At 57.5% G+C, this 25,214-nt stretch overlaps 1 protein-coding gene across 1 annotated transcript; it reads right to left on the reverse strand.

Moving 5' to 3' along the window:
- Positions 1–9,524, reverse strand: TNNI1 (troponin I1, slow skeletal type). Its single transcript, XM_043485936.1, has 9 exons — positions 9,436–9,524; positions 6,656–6,685; positions 6,068–6,071; positions 4,370–4,411; positions 3,776–3,907; positions 2,505–2,594; positions 1,402–1,578; positions 1,051–1,160; positions 1–236 (listed from the first exon to the last, which is right to left on the reverse strand). Exons 2-8 carry the CDS (start codon positions 6,664–6,666, stop codon positions 1,053–1,055), a joined length of 564 nt encoding a protein of 187 aa, XP_043341871.1. The 5' UTR covers positions 6,667–6,685; positions 9,436–9,524; the 3' UTR covers positions 1–236; positions 1,051–1,052.
- Between the last annotated feature and the right edge of the window lie 15,690 nt (positions 9,525–25,214).

Consider the following 25,214-nt stretch of genomic DNA (forward strand, 5'->3'; position numbering starts at 1 on the left):
GATTGGGACATTGGCTTTAATGGGGAGGGCGTGACGCCCGCGGGCGACAGGCACGGGAAGGGACCCCCAGGCGCCCACCCGCCAGGCGAGGTCTTCACCCCAGCCCAGCCAGAGGTGTTCAGGCAGGCAGGCAGACGTGGACCAGGTGCGTGCTCCGCGGCGCGGGGCGGGAAGGCGGCGAGCAGGGCTGCAGGGCGGGGCGGGCGAGGAGCCCGGAGCACAGCGGGGCCAGGCGCCTGCAGGGACAGAGGGGCAGGGCCTTCAGCGCCAGGCTGGGCCTCAGCTCTCACCCAGCCCGGAGCCCCTTCCACAGCCCCTGCCCCACAGGGTCCCCGCCCCGCCCGGCCAGAGGCAGTCCTCTCCACGTCTGGCAACTCATCCCCAGCGCCGAGCTCGGCTGCACCGTCAGCCCCTGACGTGCTCTCCCTGCGTCTGCAACCCCACTGCACCCGCAACCCCACTGCACCTTCGAGGACTTCACCCCTCCAGGGGCCTTCTCCAAAGACGGGGCTGCGGACAGACCCTGCCTGTCACATGTACCCCGGCTCACCCATGCAGGGCGTCACCTGGCCTAACTCCGTGCCTTCTCCAGCATTTTCCTGGGAGAGTGGATGCCTTGTCTCTCTTGGAACACTGCTGGCACTTTGCAGGACTCCCCAGGAGGCATTTAAAAGTGCTTATACTTTTGGAAAGTCAGAGCCAGAGGGTCCTGGGGGCCACTGAAGCCCGGGTTCTAAGCTCTTACATAAGAGTCACCCAGGGGCTGCCCCACCCCAGAGTCTGGGGTCCAGGGGGCCTGGGAGGGGCCAAGTCATCTGCACCCAAGGTGGTGCTGGGTGCACACCTGGGCAACCATGGAGCTGACACAGCCCCATGCAGGTGAGGGGGCAAGGGCCCGAAGCAGGAATGACGTGCCCAGAACATCTGGGGACCAAACTGAGCCCACTTCAGGGCTCCCTCCTCAGACCACATGGCCCAGCCCGGGGCGCTGGCCTGGAGTCCCGGCTGCCCTGGGGGCGGGGCCGGGAGCAGGGGGCTGGCCCTTGGTACCTCTACTGGGTGGTCGGGGACTTGGCGGCATCGAACATCTTCTTGCGGCCCTCCATGCCAGACATGGCCTCCACGTTCTTCCTCCAGTCGCCCACCTCCACGGGACGCTCCTGCGTGGGCCACACACGAGAGACTGAGCGCCAGCCCGCCAGGCGCGAGAGAGACTGGGCGATGGGCAGTCAGCCTGCCCTAGAAGGTGGGGCAGCCCCAGCCCTCCTTCCCCCAGAACAGGGCGGGGAGCCCCGAGCCCCCAGCCCCCAGCCTCCCAGGGGTTCTGGAATGTTCTGCCAGGGGGCGGGGCTCCCCCAGGGACTGCAGAGCCGGCCGTGTTGGGTGCAGGTGGGGGCTCACCTTCTCTGTGTCCTCCTTCTTCACGGACTTGAGGTTGGCGCGCAGGTCCATAGACACCTTGTGCTTAGAGCCCAGCAGGGCGCGCAGCATGGCGTCCGCGGAGACGCGCACCCGCCGCAGCGGGGGGCGCTTGAACTTCCCGCGCAAGTCCAGCACCTTGAGCTTCAGGTCCTTGATCTGCGGGGAGCAGGTGGCTCAGGGCTCCGGGCCAGGCCCCTAGGGACGCCCGTGACCACCGCCACCTCGTGGACAGACACCTATGTTCCATCCAGTGCTGTTGGCACAGAGGTGGGTGGATCTCGGACGGGGAAGGCGGTCAGCCGTGGTGGTCACACACGGATGTGTCCTTTGGAAGCCCCGTTTGGATTGGGGGGATGGGCACGTCCTCCTATTCCCGCTTCTAACAAGTCCCTCCCGGTGAGCCTTCAGGGCAGCCCAGTGAGGGCAGGGCCATGCCCCGGGGTGTTTCCAGGGCGCAGCCTCGGAGGGAATTCTGGGGAGATTCATGACCCGCAGACCCGCGGTCCTCCTCCGGTCCCTCCCCACGCCCCTCTGAACAGGTTCCCGCAAGCCGCCCACCCCAGGCGCAGAAGCCCTGCCCCCTGCATCCCACCCACCCCCCTGGAGCTGACGCCCTCACGCCCCAAGCTGAGGGAGCACTGAGCGCCGGAGTCGGGGTCAGGGACAGGCCGTCCCAGGCCCACTGCTGTGTGACCCGGGCCGAGGTTTCCAGCCTCGCTGAACCTCAGGGCCCTCATCTGTCAGGTGCAGATAAAAGCACCGCTTGGTGCACAGGTGCGCAGGGTGATCACAGGCTCAGTGCACAGAAAGGCAGTGCCCAAGGGGAGCTGTCATCGCCAGGCTGTGATGATGTGTGTGGGTGAGCAAACGGGGGCTACTCTCCCACCAAGGAGCCCGCCTGGAGGGCTGGAGGAAGTCCTGCCTTTCATCAGTGAGACTGTCCTCCCCTGCCATCTCCAGAGTCCGCAGTGGGAGGGGGAGCCGGTCCACACCTGCCAGTCGGAGTGCGCCTCCCTACCCAGCGGTCCCCACACCGCCACACCCCCCAACCCTCCCAGCCCCTCCAGCTGCGCCCCCCTCACCTCCCTGGTGTTGTGCAGGCACTTGGCCTCAATGTCGTATCGCTCCTCGTCCACCACCTCCACTTTGGCGTGCAGGTCACGGCACAGGTCCTGGGGAAACAGGGAATCCGGAAGGGAGACTAGGAATGCTCAGCCCCCAGACCCTTTTCCGCCCCTCAGCCTGGGGCCCTTGGCCACCTCCCACCCTCAGCGAGACCTGAAGAGGCTGCTGGACCCACCCCCCACCCCGCCACTCTGAATGGAAGCCCTTCGTTTTCCTTTCTGAATGTACTTATCGCCAGAAAGTTTTCTTATGATAAAAAGAATATGTTATTTGTAAAATTTTGAAAACTGTGTATTAACCAAAAATAATAAAGAATAATTAGTACTGCCACCAGTTGGAGGGAACCATGGATGACGTCTTGATTTACAGATTGCTGTTTAGTCGCTAAGTCATGTCTGACTCTGACCCCATGGACTGTAACCCGCCAGACTCCTCTGTCCATGGGATTTCCCAGGCAAGGATGCTGGAGTGGGTTGCCACTTCATTCTCCAGGGGATCTTCCTGACCCAAGGATTGAACCCACATCTCGAGTCTCCTTCATCGGCAGGCGGATTCTCTACCACTTCACCACCTGGAAGCCCTGGTTTATGGATGGTCTCTGGTCTAAGGATGGTTCAACTTATCAGTGGTGAGGCACTGATGCACGTTCAGTAGAAACCATCCTTGGAATTCTGGATTTTTACCTTCCTCGGGCTGACATGCGGTGCCAGCAGGGCAGCCCCATGCTCACCCAGGGAACCATCAACACATTCAGAGCCATTCATATCAGACAACCACTTCTCATCATCAGTGAGTAACAGGAGATACTCAACTCTTCATCATAACATAGGCTTCCTGTGAGCTGATTTCACCCAACTGTCGGCTGCGGGAGTGCCCTGCACGTATTAAACTGGGCCAGGCGAGCTGTGATGTGCAGTGGGTGAGGTGTAGACCACGCACATTCACACTTGGATATTTCACCTGACAGTGCTTTATCAGTTCACAGCCACATCCTAAGTCAAAGGAGATCTGTTTCCTTCCAGCCCCTTTGCTCTGCAGTCACTGGTATCTACCTTCTTATTAATGTTAGGAAAACTTTAAAGCCGTCTGCAGGGGAAGCCAGGCAGGTCTGGAGAAGGGGCCTCGCCAGCGTGCTGCCCACCTGCCTGCTGGGCACCATGAGCTGGTCTGCCCCCCCCCTCCCGGTCACCTGTCGGGGCCCTCCTCCTCCCGGACCCCCCCCCCCCACCTGCAGGGCGCTGAGCGACAGCCCGCGGGTCTGCAGCGCTGGGATGCGCTCCGCCAGGTAGCGCTTCTTCTCAGCCTCGCGCTCCTCGTGCTCCTGCTCCCAGCACTCCTTGGCTTTGGCCAGCATCAGGCTCTGTGCAGGACGGAGCCGGATGAGTATCCGGGCACCGCGGGGGAAGGCGGGCCCCAGGCTGGGCCGGCCCTGGCCCCGCCCCCGAGGAGGCACGTGTGCACAAGGCACGTGTGCGGGCGTGTGTGCGCCACGTGAGGCCAGACCCTGGGACCGCATCTGACCACGTGGGTGCTCGGACCCTGGGCCTGACTGCCCTTCCACCTTCCTCTTATCATTTCCCATCCTTGTGGGACCCAGAGCGCCTGAGAGAGAAACCCTTACCAAAACAGAGCCAGCCCTTTGTCCCTACGAGGGGTCCTGCCTCCCCCCAGGCCCCGAGCTCAGTCTCTGGGCTCCACTGGCCCCCTCCGCTGCGCCTCCGTTCCTCCGCCATCTCCCCCTCCCCCGTCACCCCAGTCTCAGAGGAGCCCTGCACCCGTCTGCCTCCCAAGCTGTCTCCCCCAGGGCCAGGACCCCGCTCACCTTCAGCAGGAGTTTGCGGGAGGCAGTGATCTTGGGTTTTCTCTGAGAAGAAGGAGGAGGAGAGACAGCTGAGGCGGACGGCACAGAACCAGAAATCTGGACCAGCACTGCCTGGTCACCCTCAGCACCCAGAACCCTTGCCTCAGGGTCCCTTAAGTGCCCGTCTGTGATTTAACCCCTCAGATTCAGAGACTCAGCTCCCTGACCAATGAGCTGCATCCTGCAACACACCGAGCGGCCCTGGGGTCTGCGCGCCCCTCCGTCATCTGTGAATCGGAGTGCCGAGACACTCCCCCCGGCCAGGCCGGCAGAGGGCCTGTAGACAGAGTGAGGTCTGGGCAAGCACAGGCCTTGGGCGGCAAGGATGGCCCGCAGCTCTGGGGCAACTCCACCTCACGTCAAAGAAACAAGTTGTGAGTTCCTCAGTGAAGAAGCTTATCTCTTCAGTCGTCAAACTTTTTGTTGATGTCAACACCATCCACATAATTGCTCTCAGAAAACAGTATTTTCTCATCTTATTAAAAATCTTTGACATCTCTTGCTGACTAGATACGTTCTAATAGGTCTCAGCCCTGTAGGTGCATTCTCCAGGAAAGCGAAGGGGTCAGCTCTCCACCTCTGACTCCCAGGGCTCCTGTCCCCTCCTGGACACAGGATCACGAACCCCACTCCCGCCAGCAGCTGCTGGACTGACCCTAGACCACAGCTCGCTTTGCCATTCGTGTGCATAAGGTGGAAGTGATGGGCCATGAGCAGTCCCCATGGGAGCAAACGAATGGGCTTTGGAACCTGGAGCAAGCTTCTAATCTGCCGTTCAGTGTGGTCTGTCTCCTCCTCTGGGAAAGCCTGGGGTCTGACTGGAGTCTAGTCAGTGTGGTTGCCAGGGGTGGACTGTGGCTAAGGTCATCGCCAGCCTGAGTGTCCACTGTCCCTCACCCTTGGAAACGCTTCCCAGCAGTGCTGTCTCCCCACCACGTGGGGAGCTTGGGGCCACCTTGCACTCTGTCAGTCACCAGGGACTCACATTCATACAAGCCTCAGCAACACTCAGAGATTCCCACAACTGCTGAAAGCCAGGCTCTCCAATTCTCACTGAGAACCTCTGCCCAGCGCCCGTCCATCCTGCTGCTGATTTCTGTCGGCCAGCCCTGGGTCCACAGCTGCCCACTGCAGTGCCCACCCGAGCTGAACAGAGCCTGTGTCCTTAGCAGCCTGAACAGACCAGGACTGGCGCGGGGGCGGGGCAAAGACCTGAGGGGCGGGGCAAGGGCCCTGGCTCCTCCCTCAACGTCCTGTGGGTAGTGGGGGCGGGGCATGGACTAATCCGAGGAGGATCTCCTCCCACCCTGCAAGTGTGGCTTTGCTCAGGACCATCTCTGCAGGGACAGGATGGCCCGCCAAGGTTGGAGCACTCTCAGACCCGGCGAGGCAGAACTGCTGGGTGGTCAGTGTGGGTGCAGTCACACTGGTCCCAACCTCAGGACCACCTTCAGGGAGGGGCGTCGTGCACAGGGCCCCCACCCCCGGACTTTGAGGCGCCCCACATCCAGTGAGTTTGCTCAGCCGCTGGACTCCCCCTCCCCAGGGGTGTCCCCAAGGGCTTCTCCCAAGCCCTCTGCTCTCCCTAAATGCCCACCCCACACCCCGTCACCCAACTGAAGACGCAACCAGGACGAAGATACCCCGGGTCTCACTCACCTCGCTGCGGGCATCCGTCACAGGAAGGCCAGGGGCAGAGGGGAGCAGAAAACAGAGTGAATGTGGACAGTGCTCAGCTTCCAGGGGGACAGACCACGGGGACAGGCTGGGACAGGGCCGCTGGGACAGCGCCCCAGAGAGAAAGCAGACACCACGCAGAGGGGCCACTCCGAGGAGGAAAAGCCACAGGCTCCGTGGGCTGCTGGAGCCCCTCGTTGGGAAACACCAGTCATCTTACGGTGGGGAGAATGGGGTCCTCGAGGGGGCCCGGGCTGCAAAAGCTTCCGTCCTGGGTGCTCGGCCGGAACCTCCCCAAGCTTTGTTCATCTACTGGGTGATATTGTCACGGCTTATGGTCCACCCATTTCACCAGCACAGACAGACTCTGAGATGCAGGCAACCCGGAAGAGTTCTGCTCAAACCCTGGGAGCACTTGTGGGGGCCCTGAGGACCCCAGCATGCAGCACTGTCCCTGTTTTAAGATCTGGCCTCCCGGGGAACTGCTTCAGGGACTGAACAGATGATCTGAAGTCTGAGGCAAAAGGACACGCCTTCTTGGACCCTGGGAAGGGGCGGGGGACTACTTACACTTCTGGCATGGTGATGGACGTTTGGCACCTGGGGTGGAAGGAACCACTGATGAGTGAGACGCACCATTCCTGCCCCACCCGCACTGGCTGGGCCTGGGGCTGTCAGCCGCCCAGCCTGGGAGAGAGAGTCCACAGCAGGAACAGACATACCGCCCCCCAGTGGGTCAGGAGGTGGCACACACTTGTCCATTCACTCTTTTTCTCTCTACTCATTTCCTCCTTCATACACAGGGGACAGAAAACTCATGAAGGCAAATAAGTAACAGAAGAACCGAAAGCGGTTCTGCTGGGTGGGTGTGTAGGGTCAGGATCTGCAAACCGCAGCCCACAGGTCAGGAACGGCCTGTTTTTGCTTGAAAGATTGTAAAACAAAGTATATGTGTCAGAACTATATGTAACATACAAAGCCTAAAGTGTTTCCTATCTGCTCCTTTCCAGAAAAAGTTAACTGATGCCTGTGGGGACCCGAATGGTATCCAGGGAAGAGGTGTTTGGAGGGCGCTCACTCAGGGGCCTTGGATGACAGGGTGAGACAGACCATCCTGTGGGCAACAGGTGGTCATGGATGGCTCAGAGAGGGGGGGTCTGCGAGAGTGACCACAGAAAACCAGAAGCTGCCACCTGGCACATGTCCAGGGGGTGCCATTCATGTGGACAGTGATGCACCCAGGGCAGGGCTGTGGGGGGCACTGCAGGGAGAGGGGCTCAGGTCAGGAGGAAGGGCAAGCCCTGTGTCCCACTCTTGTTTCACCCTGAGCCTCTGCAGGCCCATTTTCCTCTGCAAAATCAGGGATCAGAGAAGTTATTTTCCACTCAAAGTTTAGTTCTTGAACCCATTGTTCAAGCCAAATCACTAGAGCAGCCAGCCCTGGTTGGTGGGGGCGGCGGTTAGCCCAGGACCCCCATGCTCCACAGTGGGGTCCTCTGCCTATGGAGCACAGTTTGAAGCCCCCTGACCAGTGATCCTGGAACCCCTTTTAGCCTGACAGTCAGATCAAGGAAGGAGTCCTTGAGCCATAGAAGGGGCATGTTCCAGCTGGGCTGACCACACTCGGGGCCAGCCTGAACAGAGAGAATTCGGTGCAGGGGGTGGACACTGGGCAAAAGATTCAGGGACGACCGGTGGGGGCAGCTGCGCAGGACAGGTCAGGAGTCCTAAGCTGGGTTGGAGGGGGGAGGATGGGGGGGAGGGGGGCTGCGCACAGGGTCGGGAGTTTGGATTCTGTCCAGGACCTGGAGTGAGTGGGGGAGTGCAGCGGCCATGGGATCTCCTCCAGAGCCGTCCACCTCTGCCTCAGTCCTCCCTGCTCCCCTGTGCCCGTGACACCCAGGTGGGGGCTGCCCCCCGCCGACTCCCCCATCAGAAAGTCTGTGGGCCCCCTGCCGCTGGGTTGCAGGAATGTGACCCGAAGCCTCAGCTGTCACCTTGGGGCATAGAGGGGAGTGGAGCAGTCTGCACATTCCCGAGATGCTTGGCTGAAGTTAGATTTTATCGCCAGCTGTTTATTCTGGGGCCTCTGAGGAGGTCCAGAGCGGAGGGCGGCTGGGGAGAGCACCCCCTCCCTGGCTGTCATCCATCACAGCCCCTGGTGAGCAGCCCCAGGGACACAGAGCCCCCCTGAGGTGGACATGCTGCCCTCGGGCTGTGCCCACGCCTCCCAGGGGCCCACTGCCTGCCCGGCCAGTGCCAGCCCCCTGCCCAGCCACAGCCCACCCCCAGCCTGCCTGCTGACAAATGCCAGGCCGAGGGACCTCTGTGCTGCTCGACACCTGTGGGACGGGACTCCTTGACAGGTCCCCTGGAAAACAAGCGGGACCAGTGATAAGAACTGCGGAGGAGGCAGCTCCGCGGTGGGGGTCGCATGCCCGGCCCCCATGGCGGGGGGAGATAAGGACCGCAGGAGTGGAGGCTGAGGCCGCGTGTCTGTGGCCATGAGGCATGTGAGTTGCGTGTGCGTGGCTGTGCACGTAGGGAAAGGACTGAGCACTCCCCTCGGGTTCGTGTCCGCCCTCACCCCCGGCCTCCCTAACCTTGGACCCCAGCTCAAGGGCGCTGCAGGCCTCCAGACCCCCAGCGAGGCTTGTGCCGCTCTGCAGCCCGCAGCGCTGAGCAGGAAAGCCCACCCTCAGGGCCTGGGGCAGGCTCCCAGCCAGCGGACTTCACGCTCCGCACCCCAGTTAGAGAGCCCACCCAGGTTCCAGTCCCCGTGCCCCCCTCCAACAGCCCCCTCGGGGCCCTCTGCCTTCGCTCTCTGCCCTAGAGCCGGCTTGGCGCTCTGCCTGCTCCTGTTGTGTCCACTGTGCAGACAGCAACGGGCGCTGAGCGAGTCACCAAAGACGGAGAACAAAGAGGCGCTGGGGTTTCCCTGGTCAGCGGTTGGGGAGGGGAGGGAGTGCAGCCTTTCCAGCGCCTGGGTCCTGCCCCCACCCCCACCCCGGCTTCTCTGCCTCCCACCCACAGCGTCGCCCCTGCCCTTGCCCCAAGCTCTCCGTCTGCGCCCTCTGGCCCCAGAGCACCCTGCTCCTTCCTGGGACCACAGACGGGGTGACCGCGTGGAAACTAGTCCTGGAGGCTCTGCCCTGGGGCTCCCAGGGGCCTGGAAAATCCAGCTCACGGCTCCCAGCCTAGACGGCCGGTGGGCTGTCCCTGCAAAGCCATCTCGGACAGTCCACTGATAGCCCAGCCGCGCAGGCGGGAGCCACCCTCCTCGACGTCCAGGCCCCGGCCGGCTCCAAGTCTGAAGCCCCAGTGCCGCGGCCCAGGCGGGGGACACTCACCTTCCTTGGTCTCCAGGGGTGAGTCTGGCTTGCAGCTGACTGCAGACTGTGGGGGCAGAGCGGAGGGCAGGCTATGAAAGCTGTGCTCCGCAGCCACTGGCCGGTAAAAATAGAACAGGCCTGTGCCCCTCCCCTGCCTGCTGCCCCTGCCCACCACACATGGCCTCACAGACAGGCCAGGGCAGCTCACGGCAGCCGGCAAGCTCCAAGACGCTCGTGTGCCAGCTCAGGGGCACATGGAGCCTGGGCACATGGCACCACACCCAGGAGACGAGAGCCCCAGAAAGGGGGAGCCCACAGACCAGAGGGGCTCCAAGCGGGAGTGGGGCCCTGGGGAGCTGTCTCGCTGACCCCACATCCCTTGCAGGGACGTGTGGAAACTAGGCCCCGGCTCGGGCTCCAGGAGGGCCAGAGGCTTGCTGTTTGGGCATCACCTCAGACTCAGGTACGTGCCCCAGAAGGGCGTCTGACCCTGGGGCTTAGGTCATCAGGGCTGGGGGTGCACCGAGGAGCCTGGACCCTAGCTGACCCTCGGGCTGGTGGACTTTGAGGGTCCACAGATGCTCCACACCCTCTCCTGGCAGCTTTCCCAGATGGCTCCCCACACCCGAGCCTGGAACTTGGTGGCACTAAACCCCCTCCCCTGGCCCCCCACCCCTACCCCGCTCCAGTCACATGCCAGCAGCATGGGGGGGGAGTGCACCTGTTTACTGGCTATTTTTAGAATGATGGATGAACACCTAATACCCACCCTCTGGTCAGAGGAAGACAATGCCTGCTATGTTAATCCAGTGGCTATTATTGTTGGTCACCTCATGGGCCGAGAGTCCAGGCCGGGGCAAAACAAGCAGGACGCTGACCCTCACAGAGACCAGGAGAGGCTGTGCCAGCAGCAGGAGGATGGGAACAGAGCTGGTGGGCCGGAGTGTCCTTGAGGACATCCCCAAGGGCCACGGCAGGTACAGAGCCTGCCCTCTCAGGCCAGTAGAAGTGACTTTGATTTATCTTTTGTCAGGTCACCTTCGGGAAGCCTCCATGCAAGAAGGCTGCCAGGGAGAGAGCCGGGGTCTGGGAGGTTATGTGGGGTCAGGGTTCCAGGTAGAGCGGCCTGGGTGGAAAACAAAGTCAGGCGCCTGCCAAGGAGCAGCTGGGGTCGGAGAAGGAATCTGGGAACTGGGGGTGAACTTATTGTGTGGGTTTATCATGTTTATAACTTTTGCAATAACTTTCATACAAAACCTTAACATGCGCAAAGACAAAATGAATTGTCTACTTGGATTACCCTGCTTTCTAAAAAGAAAAAAACAAAGAGAACAGACTGACAAATGGAAGAACGGATACAGTCAAAGCAACCTAAAAGGTCGGCTACCAGGTGACCTCAGAAAACGTGCTGACCGAGATCCGCTACATGGTCCCTCCCTTGTGGTGCCCCGGAGGGGCTTGATTCATTCTCAGGCTTCGTGCGAACCCCTGTCCCGGGCTCCAGAGTCCCACGCCCACCCACACCCTCACCCCACCAGCCTGCAGCGTCCTCAGCCCCACAGTCTCCGGCCACCCGCCGCCCACACCGTGCTGCAGGGCCTGGCCTGAGGCCGCAGCTCCGAGGCCCCGCTCTCTGCTTCCTGTTGGCGCCTCTGCGGCCTGTCTCCTGCCCTTGCTTAGAGTTACCCTGAAAAAGCCCCCTCTTCTCAGGGTTCATCTGCCCAGACGCCAGGTCCACTGCCCCCCCGCCCCCCACCGCCTGCACCCCGCCTGCCGTCAGCACAGCTGTCCCGGGGCTGTGAGCCTGTGAGGCTCTGGTGCAGATGTGCCCTGGCCAGGGAGGACCCTCCGCAGACACAGAGTCAGGACCGGTGCCCTCAGCCCAGGAGGGGTGCGGGCAGATTCCCTGTGTTGGCTGTGTAGCGCCCCTCCCCACCTCCTACTCCCCACCAACGGTTATACCAGTGAAAATGGAAACATGCCACCTCCTCGGCCAAAGGGGCTTTGAAAATGTGATTAACCAAGGCGTTGAGTCTGGGAGATTCTACTGAATCGTCCATGGGGGCCCCACCCAATCTCATGGTCCATGAGAGCCGGAGGGTGAGCGGCAGCTCAGGAGGAGGGGTAACAAGGAGGCAGAGGTCGGGAGGGGGACCCCCGTGAGGTTGGGACGTGCCTCCAGAGCGAGTTGCTCAGGACGCCCAGTGAGGCTCAGGTGGGCTGTGGAGCTCTGCAAACGTTAGGACGCTGAATTGTGCGGCTTTGGGAGCAGCAGGTAGGCTGGGCCCTTGGCTGGGGTTCAGGTAGCCCTTGAGGCCCCCAGGACCACATGGGTTCGGGGGCTCCAAGAGCAGAGTGGCCCAGGCACAGGGGCCCCAGAGCGCAGCAGGCACCCAACGCGTCCCTGGCCAGAGCCCAGCCTCAGTCGGGGGTGGTCCCGCTCCTCATCCCCCGGCGCAGACCCCAGGATAAGGTGAGGACCCCGCAGTGGGCCACCCACACTGTGACCCCCTCTCAGCCTCCCTGCCTCCACACACTCGGCTCCTGGGGCCACAGAGGCGTCTCAGAGGCCTTTTCTCAGTCCACTTGCCTCCAAGTATCAGAGGAGCGTTGCCTCTCCCAGGAAGTTGGCTCTGACCACCCTGACTACACTTGGAGCCTCCTCCAGCCTCCACAGCCCCAATGCCTCCTTCTTTCCCTGCACGTGACCCACAACACAGAGGTCATCTGCCGACTCGTCCAGAGAAAACTGAGTGTCAACTCCACGTGCTACTCCTGGTCGTATGCTCAACACCCAGCACAGTGCCTGACACACAGTAGGTGCTTAATCCATGCTCGTGGGGTCAATGAGTGGACACAGTGCCTGACACACAGTAGGTCCTTAATCCATGCTCCTGGGGTCAATGAGTGGACACAGTGCCTGACACACAGTAGGTCCTTAATCCATGCTCGTGCGGTCAATGAGTGGACACAGTGCCTGACACACAGTAGGTCCTTAATCAGTGCTCATGGGGTCAGTGAGTAGACAGATGCGAACTTGGAGAGGAGCCTTCTGACCAAAGACGGTGCAGAAGATCAGCTCTGGGCTCAGGAGGTCCCGCTGGTCCCTGGGGAGCCCGCGGCCCCAGGCAAGGTCGGATGGGAGCTGCGCACTCAAGCTCTGGCTCCCAAGCGTCCAGGCCGCAGCCGCCCCCTCTCCTGGGGCGGGCAGTCCTGCCTCTCACTACCCTTGACACAGGGGCGAACTGCTGTCCCTCCAACGAGGAGCTCAGAAAGGCAGAGGGGCAGCGCAGGGCAGCTGTGCCTTTGTTGATGTGGCACTGAGCTGTGCCGCCCTGCACCCCGCACCCACGCCGAGGCCAGGAGCGCCCACGGGACGTGGTGCCAAGGCAGACAGAGGGCCTGCCGGTGACAGGCGAGCACCTCCTCCCTGCCTGCCACGCCTCTATAACATAAATAAAATATTTTATGTTGTACAGTCTTGTTATGTAAACTTATCTGGGCTTATATAAAAAATGTCACATGGGCTTATTTGTATAATTATTATGGAAATTAATCAATATTAATTTTTTCCATTTCCATTTCTAATATGGTAAATATTGGTAATCATGACCAACAAACAAAAGGTTTTTAGAGTCCTCAGTAAATCTCATAAAGAGTTCTTGAGACCCAAAAGTGTGAGAACCACTACTCTTTTTTAAAATTTTTTATTGAAATGTAGACGATTTACAATGTTGTATGTTTCCAGTGTATAGGAAAGAGATTCAGAGAGAGAGAGAGAGATACCTATATATTCTTTTTTCACATTGTCTTCCGTTACCGGTTATTACAAAATACTGAGTATGGTTCCCTGTGTGACACAGTAGGTCCTTGTTGGCTATCCATTTTATATACAGTGTCTGCATATTTTAACCCCAAACTCCTCACTTATCCCTCCCCCTCAGAACTACTATTCTGTTTTTAGTAGATTATTAATACTATTATCTTGGCTAATTTACTTTATCTATAAAATAAAGATAAAAAAACAAAATGATCAATAAAAATGTGAAGTGTGATTTTTAATCCTGTCAAGTGGCAACCAGAAGCAGGAATAATCAAGAAATTATTTTTAAAAAGTTTTTTGATGTGGACCATTTTAAAAGTCTTTATTGAATTTGTTACAACATTGCTTCTGTTTTCTGTTTTGGTTTTTGGGCCATGAGGTATGTGGGATCCCAGGTCTCCAACTAGGGATCCAACCTACATCCCCTACACTGGAAGGCAAAGTCTTAACCACTGGATCACCAGGGAAGGCCCAGGAAATTCTTTAATATCCAAGTTATACAGTGTGGACTGGCCATTGGTAATCCGGGAATTTTGTGGCTTTGTGGTTTCATAAAATGCCCCTGAAATGACAAGTTAGGGAGACTTGGAGAAGGAATCCTATGAAACTGGGATTTTATTTCAGATTTTTGGGTGAGAAAACTCTGTCCAAATTCTAACTCTTGGAAAGTGTGTGTGTGCCTCATTCGTGGCCCACAGACCAGTACCTGAGCGCCTTCTCTCCATCCACCTAGCCCACCCTGCTGCTATACAGTCAGCCATCCTCAATCTGGCCCAAACCCTTCGCTTGTGAACCTTCCCTGCTGCGCACACCTGTCCACCCAGGTGGGCTGGGCCCGTCTCAGCACTAGACCCAGAGAGGACAAACACAGCTCATCTGGCAGAAGTCTTGCAATGCAGTCACCGTGACCCCCATGTCGCTGCTTTGACAGCAGTTTATCTTCTTTAAAGTCGGGTCCCTGAATCTCAAAGTCCTCCTAAGGCTCTAAGTGGTTAAGGGGTTCTTCACTTTGGGGGGCTTAGAACTTTCACTGAAAACTTTTGAAATCTGTAACTTGCACACACGTCATTTGGAAATCATCCCTTTCACATGCACATCGAGTGGGAGGCTCTGCGACCCTCTGAAACCCACTCCAGGATACACAAGGGCTCTGAACCAGTGGCGTGTCCCCAGGGACTCCTAGTCCTTCAGGGAGTGCGGGAGCCCTGCGCCCGGCTGGGGTCAGGGGTGACGCTGAGAAAGGGCTGCAGGGGAAGCCAGCAGCAGAGGGCGATGCTGAGCAGGGCGGTGTGGGGGTCGGTTCCTGACACCCAAGGAGAAAGAAGGGGAAGAGAATTCCTGCTGCTTCTACATCGAGGATACTAAGGTTCCCGGAGCCCTCATGGAGGCCAGGGAACCATGGCATTTCAGAATCTGTGACAAAATGGTATTCATTCTCACCGACACCTTTCCCCATGGACAATCACCTCAATAATTCAGGGGGTCCACGTGAGACACACACTTGCTACAAACAGCTGTCATCCTCTCTCCGACTTCGATAAACATGAACGCATCACAATTCAGACTAAAATCTAGACAGACGGGAAGTCTTCCCCTACTGCTTTGTTGTTCACATGAATATATTAAAAACTCCCAAAACAATTGAAATAACGTGTGTGCTTTATGAAAAAACTAACGTGGTGTGATGAATCCTGAGAGGAAACTTAGCTCATTAGGAAATATAGAAAGGAGTTCATCAGGCAGCCAAGGAGAAAGGGCATTACAGACCCAAGGTGTCTGTGTCTGTGTCTGAGACAGACACAGACAGCGGCAGGAAGACTTGTGGGGCAGCTAGGACTACCGGCAGTTTGCTCTCGCTAGAGTGTAGAGGACTAGGCTGGGGCCAAGCAGGAGGTGGGCTGGGAGAGGCTGTAGGGTGATTGCAAGTCGCAAAACCTGGTGTGCACCCACGTGCCAAGGAGCCTGAACTCTGTGCAGTCAGCAGAGGTCCGTCAAAGTGCTGTAACCCAGAGTAACCCAAAAGTGTAACGCAGGAAGGTGTGCATTTGAGAAAGTTCATGCAGGCTGCAGGATAAACCTGGACCCGAGGGTGGAAGAATTGGAGACCAAGGGACCAGTTCAGAGGCAGTCACAGTAATAATAATAATAAGCAAATATAGCAAAATGTGAATATAATATAAATCACATTCAATACAACACGCTCAGTTCCTCAATCGTGTCCAACTCTTTGTGACCCCACGGACTGTAGCCCCCCCAGGCTCCTCTGTCCATGGGATTTCCAAGGCAAGAATACTGGAGTGGGTTGCCATTTCCTTCTCCAGGGGATCTTCCTGACCCAGGGGTCAAACCCATGTTTCCTGTGTCTTCTGCATTGCAGGCAGATTCTTTTACCTCTTAGGCACCAGGGAATCCCAACAGTACAATAATAACAGTAATAGGAAAGCAGCTACTGGGGAGGGAGCAGCTGTGCTGTGGAACAGAGGAGAGTCCAGCTGAAGAGAAACACGCCACCTCTGTGTTGCGAGTTGTTTTATTTGGGGACCTTGAAGGTTGGGCTTCCCAGGTGGCTCAGTGGCAAAGAATCTGCTTGCCAATGCAGAAGATGTGGGTTCGGTCCCTGGGTCGAGAAGGTCCCCTGGAGGAGGAAATGGCAACCCACTCCAGTATTATTGCCTGGAGAATCCCATGGACAGAGGAGCCTGGCGGGCTATAGTCCCTGGGGTTGCAAAAGAGTCGGACACAACTTAGTGATTAAAACACAACAAACAACTGAGGGTTACAGTCCGGGAGACAGCCACTCAGAGAGTGCCAAAGAATTGCTCTGAAGAAGTAGCAGAGGAGCCAGCATCCAAAGAAATGTTTCTTGGGGAAAAAACCCCAAAACCCAAAAACTTGTAGTTGAACATCAAAAGGTTCCTGCTAATCAGAGAAACCAGACATTTCAAGTCAAGGACTATTGCCTTTCTATGAATGGAAAGATATAAGCATCCTTGCTCGTTGCCATTACTCCTGAGACATGCATCTCAGCTAGCCGGGTCAGCGACCTGGGCCCTGGGGGTGCCCCATAGGAGTAACCGCTGCAGCAGCCGCTGGCTAGAGGAACATGCTGTCACAGGAATGTCAGGCAACATTTTTTGTGAGGAAGACAGACCCAAGAGGCCATCGGGAGGATGATCTCCAGCTCCAGCCGCTGACTGGTGTGCGTTGGGGGTGAGGGCAGAGGCCGCAGGGAGGAAGAAAGAGTCTAGACTGATTCTCTGGCTCAGTCAATAGCACAGCTGAAAGGGTCCACCCTGGAGAGATGGCGCCTGGGACGCTCGGGGGACGGGCCGGGGCCTGTCCGGCAGCTGAGGGAGGGGTGGATGTCCTGGTGCAAAGCTCAGGGGACTCGGTGCCTGGAGATGGGCGGGGTGTGGGGACAGGAGAGGGGGAGGGGGAACCCCAAGGGTCAGGCGTGCAAAGGGAAGGGGGACAGAAATCAGAGGAGGAGAAAGAGATGGACGTGGGCAGGGTGAGGTCAGCAGGGGCCTAGATGGCAGGCGGGAGGACAGCAGTCATGGACACAGGTTCAGTCAAGAGCATGGGCGTCATACCGGGACCCAGGATGGAGCGAAGCTTACAGATGGAGGGTGACCCCCCACTTCTGTTCTGGACACGCGGGCAGCCAGCCTCAGATGGGCCCAGAAGGAGATGAAAAATTCTGACCTGGGAAAGGGGGCCATCTCCAGGAAGCACTGATGTCTGGGGGCTGCAGAGAGGCTGAGGGCCTCCAGCCCCAGCCGCAACCCCGAGCTTCCGACGGCCTTTGCATGCTTCCAGGTCCTATCTGTAAATGCACAGTGGGGACCACCACATGCCAGAGGAAAACTGAGAAACAGAATATCTCTGCCATATCAACAAACCAGGATGTCACATCACCAGGGATTGCAGCCTCTGCAGACGGCGAGCTGGCAAGCCCTGAGGGACGCAGGGAGGAAGGAACACTGCCGACCAGCAGCCACCAGCTGCAGCCACCCCACGGTGAGCCTGGAGGAAGCTCAGGATGCGAGGACACTGCGCAGAACTCCCCCGGCAGTGCAGGGGACCACAATCCACCTCTCTTCTGTCCTCAATGCAGGGACATGGGTCCGCCCCTGGTCCAAGACAGGCCCCTGTGCACCACAGCTCCCGCGCCCACGCTCCAGAGCCAGAGCTTCTCCAACAAGCAAAGTCCCGCAGTGAGACACCCTGCACAGAAACAGAGTAGCCTCTGACCTCCACAACGGGAGAAAGCCTGAGCAAAGCAAGGAAGACCTGGCGCAGTCAAAAATAAATCAATAATTTTTTAATTAAAAAAATATACAAGATACTGACCCCAGATAGGTGAGGTACATATCAAAGGAGTTTCAGTGAGCCCAGTCTCCTACGTCTTCCCACATGTAGAAAAGCCCTGCATTCCTTAACTTGGGATATCTGGTTTCTTTAATTAACAATAAATTTTGATGTTCAGACTACCTGTCCTTTATTGCAAAACTCCCGTATAACCTGGCTCCTACCCTCGCCTCCTCGGAGCAGTTTCTCAGAACTCTCTGAAGTGCTGTCTCCAGTCCTGATTTTGCCCCAAAGGAAACTTAACTTGAAACTTTCATGTTGTGCAACTTTTTCCCAACAACATCTACTGTGAAAGAAAACTGAAACACCCAAAAGTAATCTGGAGAAAACACAAAATGCAAGGAACAGAGCAAAACTTCCAAAACTGATAGAGAGAGAGGAGATACCGTGTCCATGGAATGGGGGAGAATGCTATAGAGAGAAGAAAAGGAACATTCTGGAAATAAAAAGAACTCTCAGAAGTTAACAATACGATAGCAACAACAAAGCATTCCATAGAAGCACTGGGTGGGAAGGTTGAAGAAATCTTTCAGAAAGCACAAAGAGAAACTGGTCAGGGAAAATAAGAAAGTTGAAGGACCATCGGGGCCCAACACTTTATACCTGGGGGCCTTGGCACCTCAGAGAGCAGAAGAGTCAGTTATGAAAGACCCTGAGGCACACCTCTAGGACTCAAGCTCCCAGCTTCACAAGCACCAAAATGCTGAGGACCAGCAGCCCAGCTCCAGAGAGAAACGTTGCTGTTTATTGTTTAGCTGCTGAGTCGTGTCCAACCCTTTAGCAACCCCACGGCCCGAAAGAATTCAGAGAGAAATGTGGTCACATGCAAAAACTTTAGTCGCCTCAGGCTTCTCAGTAGCAGTACCAGAAACCAGAATACAAGAGAAAATGTCTTCAAAATCCTATGGGATAATGATTTCCAACTAGAAAGACACAGGTGACCAGCCAAACTATCAACTGACCGTGAGGGTGGAGGAAAGATTTTTTTTTTAATTTATTTTTTATTGAAGGATAATTGCTTTACAGAATTTGGCTGTTTTCTGTCAAACCCCAACATGAATCAGCCATGGGTATACATATGTCCCCTCCCTTTTGAACCTCCTCCTGTCTCCCTCCCCACCCCACCCCTCTAGGGTGATTCAGAGCCTGTTTGAGCTTCCTGAGCCATACAGCAAATTCCCGTTGGCTGTCTATTTTACATACGGTGATGCAAGTCTCCACGTTACTCTCTCTGTACATCTCACCCTCTCCTCCCCTCTCCCCCTGTCCATAAGTCTATTCTCTCTGTCCGTTTCTCCATTGCTGCCCTGTAAGTAAATTCTTCAGTACTATTTTTCTAGATTCTGTATGTATGTGTTAGAATACAGTATTTATCTTTCTCTTTCTGACTCACTTCACTGTGTATAATAGCTTCTAGGTTCATCCTCCTCATCAGGACTAACTCAAATGTGTTCCTTTTTCTAGCTGAGTAATATTTCATTGTGTATATGTACCATAACTTCTTTATCCATCTATCTGTCGATGGACATCTAGGTTGCTTCCATGTTCTAGCTATTGTAAATAGTGCTACAGGGAACAATGGGATACATGTGTCTCTTTCGATTTTGGTTTCCTCAGGGTATATGCCTAGGAGTGGGATTGCTGGGTCATGTGGTGGTTTTATTCCTATTCCTAGTTTTTTAAGGAACCTCCATACCGTCTTCCATAGCGGCTATATCAATTTACATTTCCACCAACAGTGCTAGAGCGTTCCCTTTTCTCCATACCCGCTCCAGCATTTATTGTTTGTAGACTTTGGTGACGGCTGTTCTGACTGGTGTGAGGTGATATCTCACTGTAGTTTTCATTTGCATTCCTCTAATAATGAGCAATGTTGAGCATCTTTTCATGTGTAGGTGTGTTTAAATATGTGAAGCTTCAGAGTCTTGTGTCTCTTTTCTCAAGAAGCTTCTGGAGCCCGGGTTTCACTGAATGAACATCCTGCAGAAGGGGAGGGCTGGGTGCCAGGCAGAGGTGAAGGGTGTCTCCCGGGACAGCGAGAAAGAAGGTTCCCAGGTCCAGCAGGACCCACGCAGGTTAGAGTGGGGGTGCTGGGGGTGGAAGGAAAGGAAAGGGGGAGGGGAGGAAGGGACTCTGCGTTCTGAGGTCCTGAGCACTCTCTGCCAACGGCAAAAACGGAGGCTCATTGCATCGTGGACACACAGGCGACCAAGCACGCACAAACAAGGCAAACCTAAGTGTCAGAGGAAACCGAAGTGGGAGAAACAGGGAGCGCCATTCATAATACACGACTCTGGCTCAGTTGTGAAAAGTGTCTACAGAGTCCAATTACCTAAAGACTATTAATTTGACCAGATTAAACTCATCAGAGGACACAAGGCGCACAGAGGAGTGCACCGTGCCATGGGAGGGGGCTGGCGACTCGGCCCCCAGATGGCCGGCAAGGGGCAGGGTCAGCAGGTGGACGGCTGAGCCGTGAGCCCTGCCACCTGACCCGCGCGGGAGCGGCTGTCCTCAGGGTTCCACAGGGACCCCGAAGCCCTCGTCTCCCCAGAGTGAGCAGGTGCGGCCCTGCGTCTCGAGAGCACTGCCGTCTCTCAACGGGAGTGAGCCCCGGCCGGCTCATGCAGCCCCTGGACTCCAAGCTCGCCTGTGAGCCGGGGTCTGGCATCTCCAGCCCCCGGAGGAGACATCCGAGGAGTGCAGGCGTCCAGGGCTCCGAGAGCCTCGCAGGGGACCAGGCAGAGCGAGTGCCGGCCAGACGCCCCAGGCCCCAGCCAGTCTGGCCATGACGCCCTGTGTGCACTTTGGAGGGCACGGGTCCCACCTCAAGGCACTTGACCCTCGGGAGGCTGAGCGGTCAGGAGACAGACCTGTGGACCAGTAACAACCACCAGAGCTACCGGCCAGCTGCACACAGGTGAACTTCAGAGCCACCGGAGCCTGTGTGATGAGTGCCGCTGACTCATCATTCAAGGTTCTGTTTCATCATCAGAAAATGTGACCTGGCAAACCCAGAGCCATGGCACACAGGACTCAGGGCTGGGGTCCCCGGGGCACCAGCTTGTCAGTACACCACCTTCTTTATGCGTGTTTCTGTTTACACACACCCTATCCGATACGTGCCGTTGGCTCATTGACGTTGAACTCGGGGCCAACAGCCTGAGAACTCACACCCAAATGAAGCTCATGTAACACGTATTTTCTCCATCAAACATGCCCCGGCTTCTTCATGCTTAGGACAGCAGACAGCCCTACAGCACCAACTTCGGGGCCATCTTAAACGCTGGAGTCACCCACAAAAGCACAAATACGCAAGAAGCATGGCATCAAACGCTTGTTTGCAGCATGAGATGGAAACCAGAAGGCAGCTGTCACCTTGCGGAAGCTCTGCGGGGAGTGGGGCCTACAGGGGTCTCGCAGTTCTCACCCACCTGGCACAAAAGCCCCACGAGTGCTGACTGGGGGTGATACATACATTTTAGCAAGTGGGCCGCTTTGCAAATACAGATAATGAGGAGTGACTGTTACTCAGCCCATTTTATGGGTCAAGAAACAGGCTCATCAGGGTAAACAGCTGGCACCTGACCAGCGAGGGGCAGAGCCTGGATTTGGAGCTGGTCCAGAGAGGATGCTGAATCACCCAAGGCCACACAGCTACTGGGGGCAGTGCAGGGCTGAGCCCCGGCCCTGGACTGGGAACAGCACCCTCTTCACGGAGCGCCCGATCACCTGCACTGTGGACTCTCCCCTCCCCTGGTTTGCTCCACCGGGACCTGAGAACACAATGGGGAGAAGTGACTAGGTCAGAAGAGGCCCTGAGGCCGCTGCCACCCGCCCAGCCCTGGCACCTCCATGGTGCCTGCAGACTGGGGCAGCAGGGGCACCTCCCTCCCTGACGCTGGTCCCCCCCCCGCCTGAGAGGCCCAGGAAAGGGAAGGACAATGGGGAGATTGAGCAGGCGCCCTGAAAGACAGATTGTTCCGAAAAAGAGCATTCCGGGCACCAGCCAAGTGCTCGCGTGTGTGGAATGTCAAGGAAAAGCTGAGTAAACGCGGCCGTCTGGCTGGGGCCCTGGCCCCGCCTTGAGGTGCTGCAGGCTCAGTTAGGCCCCAGGGGTGGACTCTGGCGGGGTGGGGGTGGCAGGGAAGCAGACAGAGGTGAGCGTGGGTGGGAGGGGAGTGCTCTGGGACTCCGGCCCCACCCTCTGGCAGCTTCTGGACACACTCAGACACGCACCCCAGGTCCTGTCCCCACACCGGCACTGCTGTGAATCCCAGGGTAGCCTCTCTGAGCTCTGCCTTCTCATCTGCAGAGTGCCCTCTGCACCCAAGGCCACGGCGAGGGCCAAGGGGGAGGGCTAGACGCTCAGCATCTCCCCCATTCAGGTCAAAAGAGGCCACCTCGAGCCCCGCCAGGAGCCAGCCCCCCGCTCCCAGCTCGCTGCCCAGTGCCACCCTGCTCCCGAGACCCCCAGGTGACCCACCAAGCGTTGACCCCAGTGTGAGCACCCAGCCTGGTCCACCCGAGAGCTGAACTTCCGAATATCCCCAGGGCCCGGGGAGGAAGGAGATGGCGAGGGCGCACAGGAGCTGCTCATCCGCTGGCGGTCCGTCCCAGGAGGAGTCTCTCTGGGACTCTTGTCTTCCTCTCGGGGTGCTGGGGTGGCAGGTCAGGGCCCACAGCCGCCTCACATCCCAGATCAGCCCGCAAGGCTGGGGCCAGGACTCAGCGGATGTGTACACCCCACAAGGGCCCAGGCAGTTAATGCAGCCTTCCCGCTTTATTACTGAATTATTTACAGTTCTTCCCACACACCTGGCAGAGCCCCACCCTCATCAGCCTTCAGTAAAACGCAGTGACAGCACCCCCATCACCCCAAGTCTCCCAGGCAGGGGCATAAACGCCCGAACCTTTGCTCGGGCGCCCCTCGCAATGCATGTCGCGGTCCCTCCTGCGGGCCTCCAGCCCCGCCCCAGCCAGTTCCCAGCCCACAGACCTGGGCGCAGACCCCACAGCAGGTCAGCGCCGTGTGACTTTGAGCAAGCGACTAGCATCTCTGAGTCTCCGTTTCTCTCTCTGCAGAGACGGATCCTCTCTGCTCCCAGCAGTGGGGAGACCAAACGAGGCTGCAGGGACAGAACCCCGTGACGCCGTGCACCTGCACACAGCGGGAAGTCCTAAGTCTGGTCCCTGCGCGGTGGGCAGCCTCCCCTCCCAGTCCAGTCCTTGGAGACCACTGACCACGGTCCCCAAGGTGAGCGATGTCCTTTGAACCATTGTAACTTTCCCAAGGGAGCCAGCGTCAGCAGAGGTGGAGAGGGGTGACTGGACAGCTGGAAGCCTTCGGCCTCACCTGGCCATTCATCCAGGACTTAATGTCTGCCAAAGATAAACAGGCCCACCCCCCCGGACACCCACCGTCTGCTGAGGAGGAGCTGAGTAAACAGGCTGGGCCAGGTGCTCCCTCCCAGCGCTGGCAGAGTCCAGCTCTGAACAAAGGCCTCTTGGGTGCTGCTAACAACTGAAGCGGAGGCCTGCGTGCCCAGGGGTCCTGCTGGGGGGAAGGGTGGGCTGTTTTAAGTCCCCCAGTAAATGACGCTGGGGCCGTTTGCATCATACATGTAAGCGCAGGCCCAGTCCAGGGCCCGTCAGCCTGGACGGGGTTGTGTGTGCAGGACGGGCCTGCGACCCAGCGGTCCCCGTGGATGGGGTGGGCTGGTGGGGTGACAGCCTTTCCTTCTGGGGGGCTGCCACGCCCGCACTGTGAGGAGATGCTGCTCTCGGGGACAAGGAGAGCCCCTCGCTACAGCTGGATGCCCCACACACAGCCTGGGCCTCCCACAGGGGTGCCTGGGAAAGGGGGCCCTCAGGGAGATGCCGAGGTGGGCACACGTGAGGCTGGCCTGACTGCTTCAGGTGGGGGCGGCCGCAGCAGCAAGGCCAGGCCTCCCCAGAGCACCAGGCACAGGTGTCGTCTCAGCCTCCAACGGCTGGAGGCCTGGACGTGCCTGGCTGGGCCTCTGCCCCAGGGCATCGCAGGACAGTGGTCAGGATGTCGGCCAGAAGGGGCTCTCATCTGAAGGTCCAACCACGAGGGATCTGCTTCCAAATGTACGTGATTGTCGCCGGGGCCCAGCTTGTTGGCCATGCTCAGTCCTGCGAGGCAGACCTGCCCAACACAGCGATTCCTTCAAAAGCAGGCAGGAAGAGGGATGTCACTGGCGGTCCTGTGGTTAAAAAGTCCAGGCTCCCAATGCAGGGGGCATAGGTTTGATTCCTGGTCAGGGAACTAGGATCCCACAGGCCACATAACATGAGCAAAAAACAAAAACATTTAAAAATAAATAATAAAACTTAAAAAGAAGCTAGGATGAGTGGAGGCAGTGAGCAAGATGGACACTCAGGCCTTCAAGAGCCCTCACTGTGTGTGGGTGAGACATCCGTCTGGTCTCCAGGCCAGTCACTCTTGAGGGGCAGGGTCCACACGAGCCCCTCGGAGGCAGAGACCAGCGGGGCTGCATGGGGTCTGCCCGCCAGCGGCGCTCCCGAGCTGACTCTTGGAGGAGCAGGGGGCTCAAGGAGAGCACGGGGGTGGGCAGGAAGCCAGAGCCAAGGGGTTTCCACATGTGTGTGTGTGTCTGTTGTGTGTGTCTGTGTATATGCATGTGTGTGCACGTGCTTATGCGTGTGTGCACACGCTTGTGCATGTGTGTGCGTGTGTACGTGCATGTGAGTGCCTGTGTGTGCATGTGTGTGTGTGTGCGTGCGTGTGTTTGTGAGCTCGCAGGGCTCTGGGCCTCTGGAGAGGGGCCTGGTTAGCAGTGCTGGTGGAGAGTGACCACGGGGCTATGCCCGCAGATGGCCTGTGCACCTCGAATGCTGTCCTCTTTACAGGCACTCTCTCCACACGTCTCACGGCGATCCAGGAGGCAGACCATGTCAGAAAGCAGACACGGGCGGGGTTTGCACTCGGGACTGTGATCAGGGCTCGGGCTCCAGCTGCTGCCCGTACGCCTGCTCGTGTGGCTCCAGACCCGGCCCACAGCGGTGCTTCCGCACCAGCCCCTCACCCGTGTCCCCTCCTGCCCCCCAGCTCCCACCACCCCTCTCTCCGTCTCCTGCGACCTCCAGCCTCCTCAAGCAGCATGCCCACACTCCCCGGCTCTCATGAGGGCCCAGCCATGGCGCGTCACGATTCTTCTAAAGAATATATTGTGATGCCTCTTACATATGGAATCTAGAAAACACAACAAACTAGCAAACGTAACAGAAAAGGAGCAGACTCACGGAAACAGAGAATAGACAGCTGGTTACCAGGGAGGAAGACGGGTTGATACAGGGGAAGGGGGTTAAGAGGATGGAACTATTATGCATAAAATAAATAAGCTACAAGGATATACGTACAAGGGATAGAGCCAGTATTTCATAGTAACTATAAATGGAGTGTGACTTTTGAAAACTGTGAGTCACTATATTTTACACCTGAAACGTAATTTTTTAAAAGAGAATGCACTTCATGCACTTCAATTTTTAAACAAAAAAAGAAAATTTAAATTAAAAAAGAATATTCTCAGAAAGAAACATCCAGAGACACAGAGAG

Source organism: Cervus canadensis, chromosome 13 (genome assembly GCF_019320065.1).
Source record: "Cervus canadensis isolate Bull #8, Minnesota chromosome 13, ASM1932006v1, whole genome shotgun sequence".
Lineage (NCBI taxonomy): Eukaryota > Metazoa > Chordata > Mammalia > Artiodactyla > Cervidae > Cervus > Cervus canadensis.

Excerpts from the sequence above, each read along its gene's own strand:
- TNNI1 (XM_043485936.1), bottom strand. Across the intron at positions 3,908-4,369 it reads CCCGCAAACTCCTGCTGAAG|AGCCTGATGCTGGCCAAAGC; the intron begins GTGAGCGGGGTC and ends CGTCCTGCACAG. Across the intron at positions 2,595-3,775 it reads TGTCGCTCAGCGCCCTGCAG|GACCTGTGCCGTGACCTGCA; the intron begins GTGGGGGGGGGG and ends CTGTTTCCCCAG.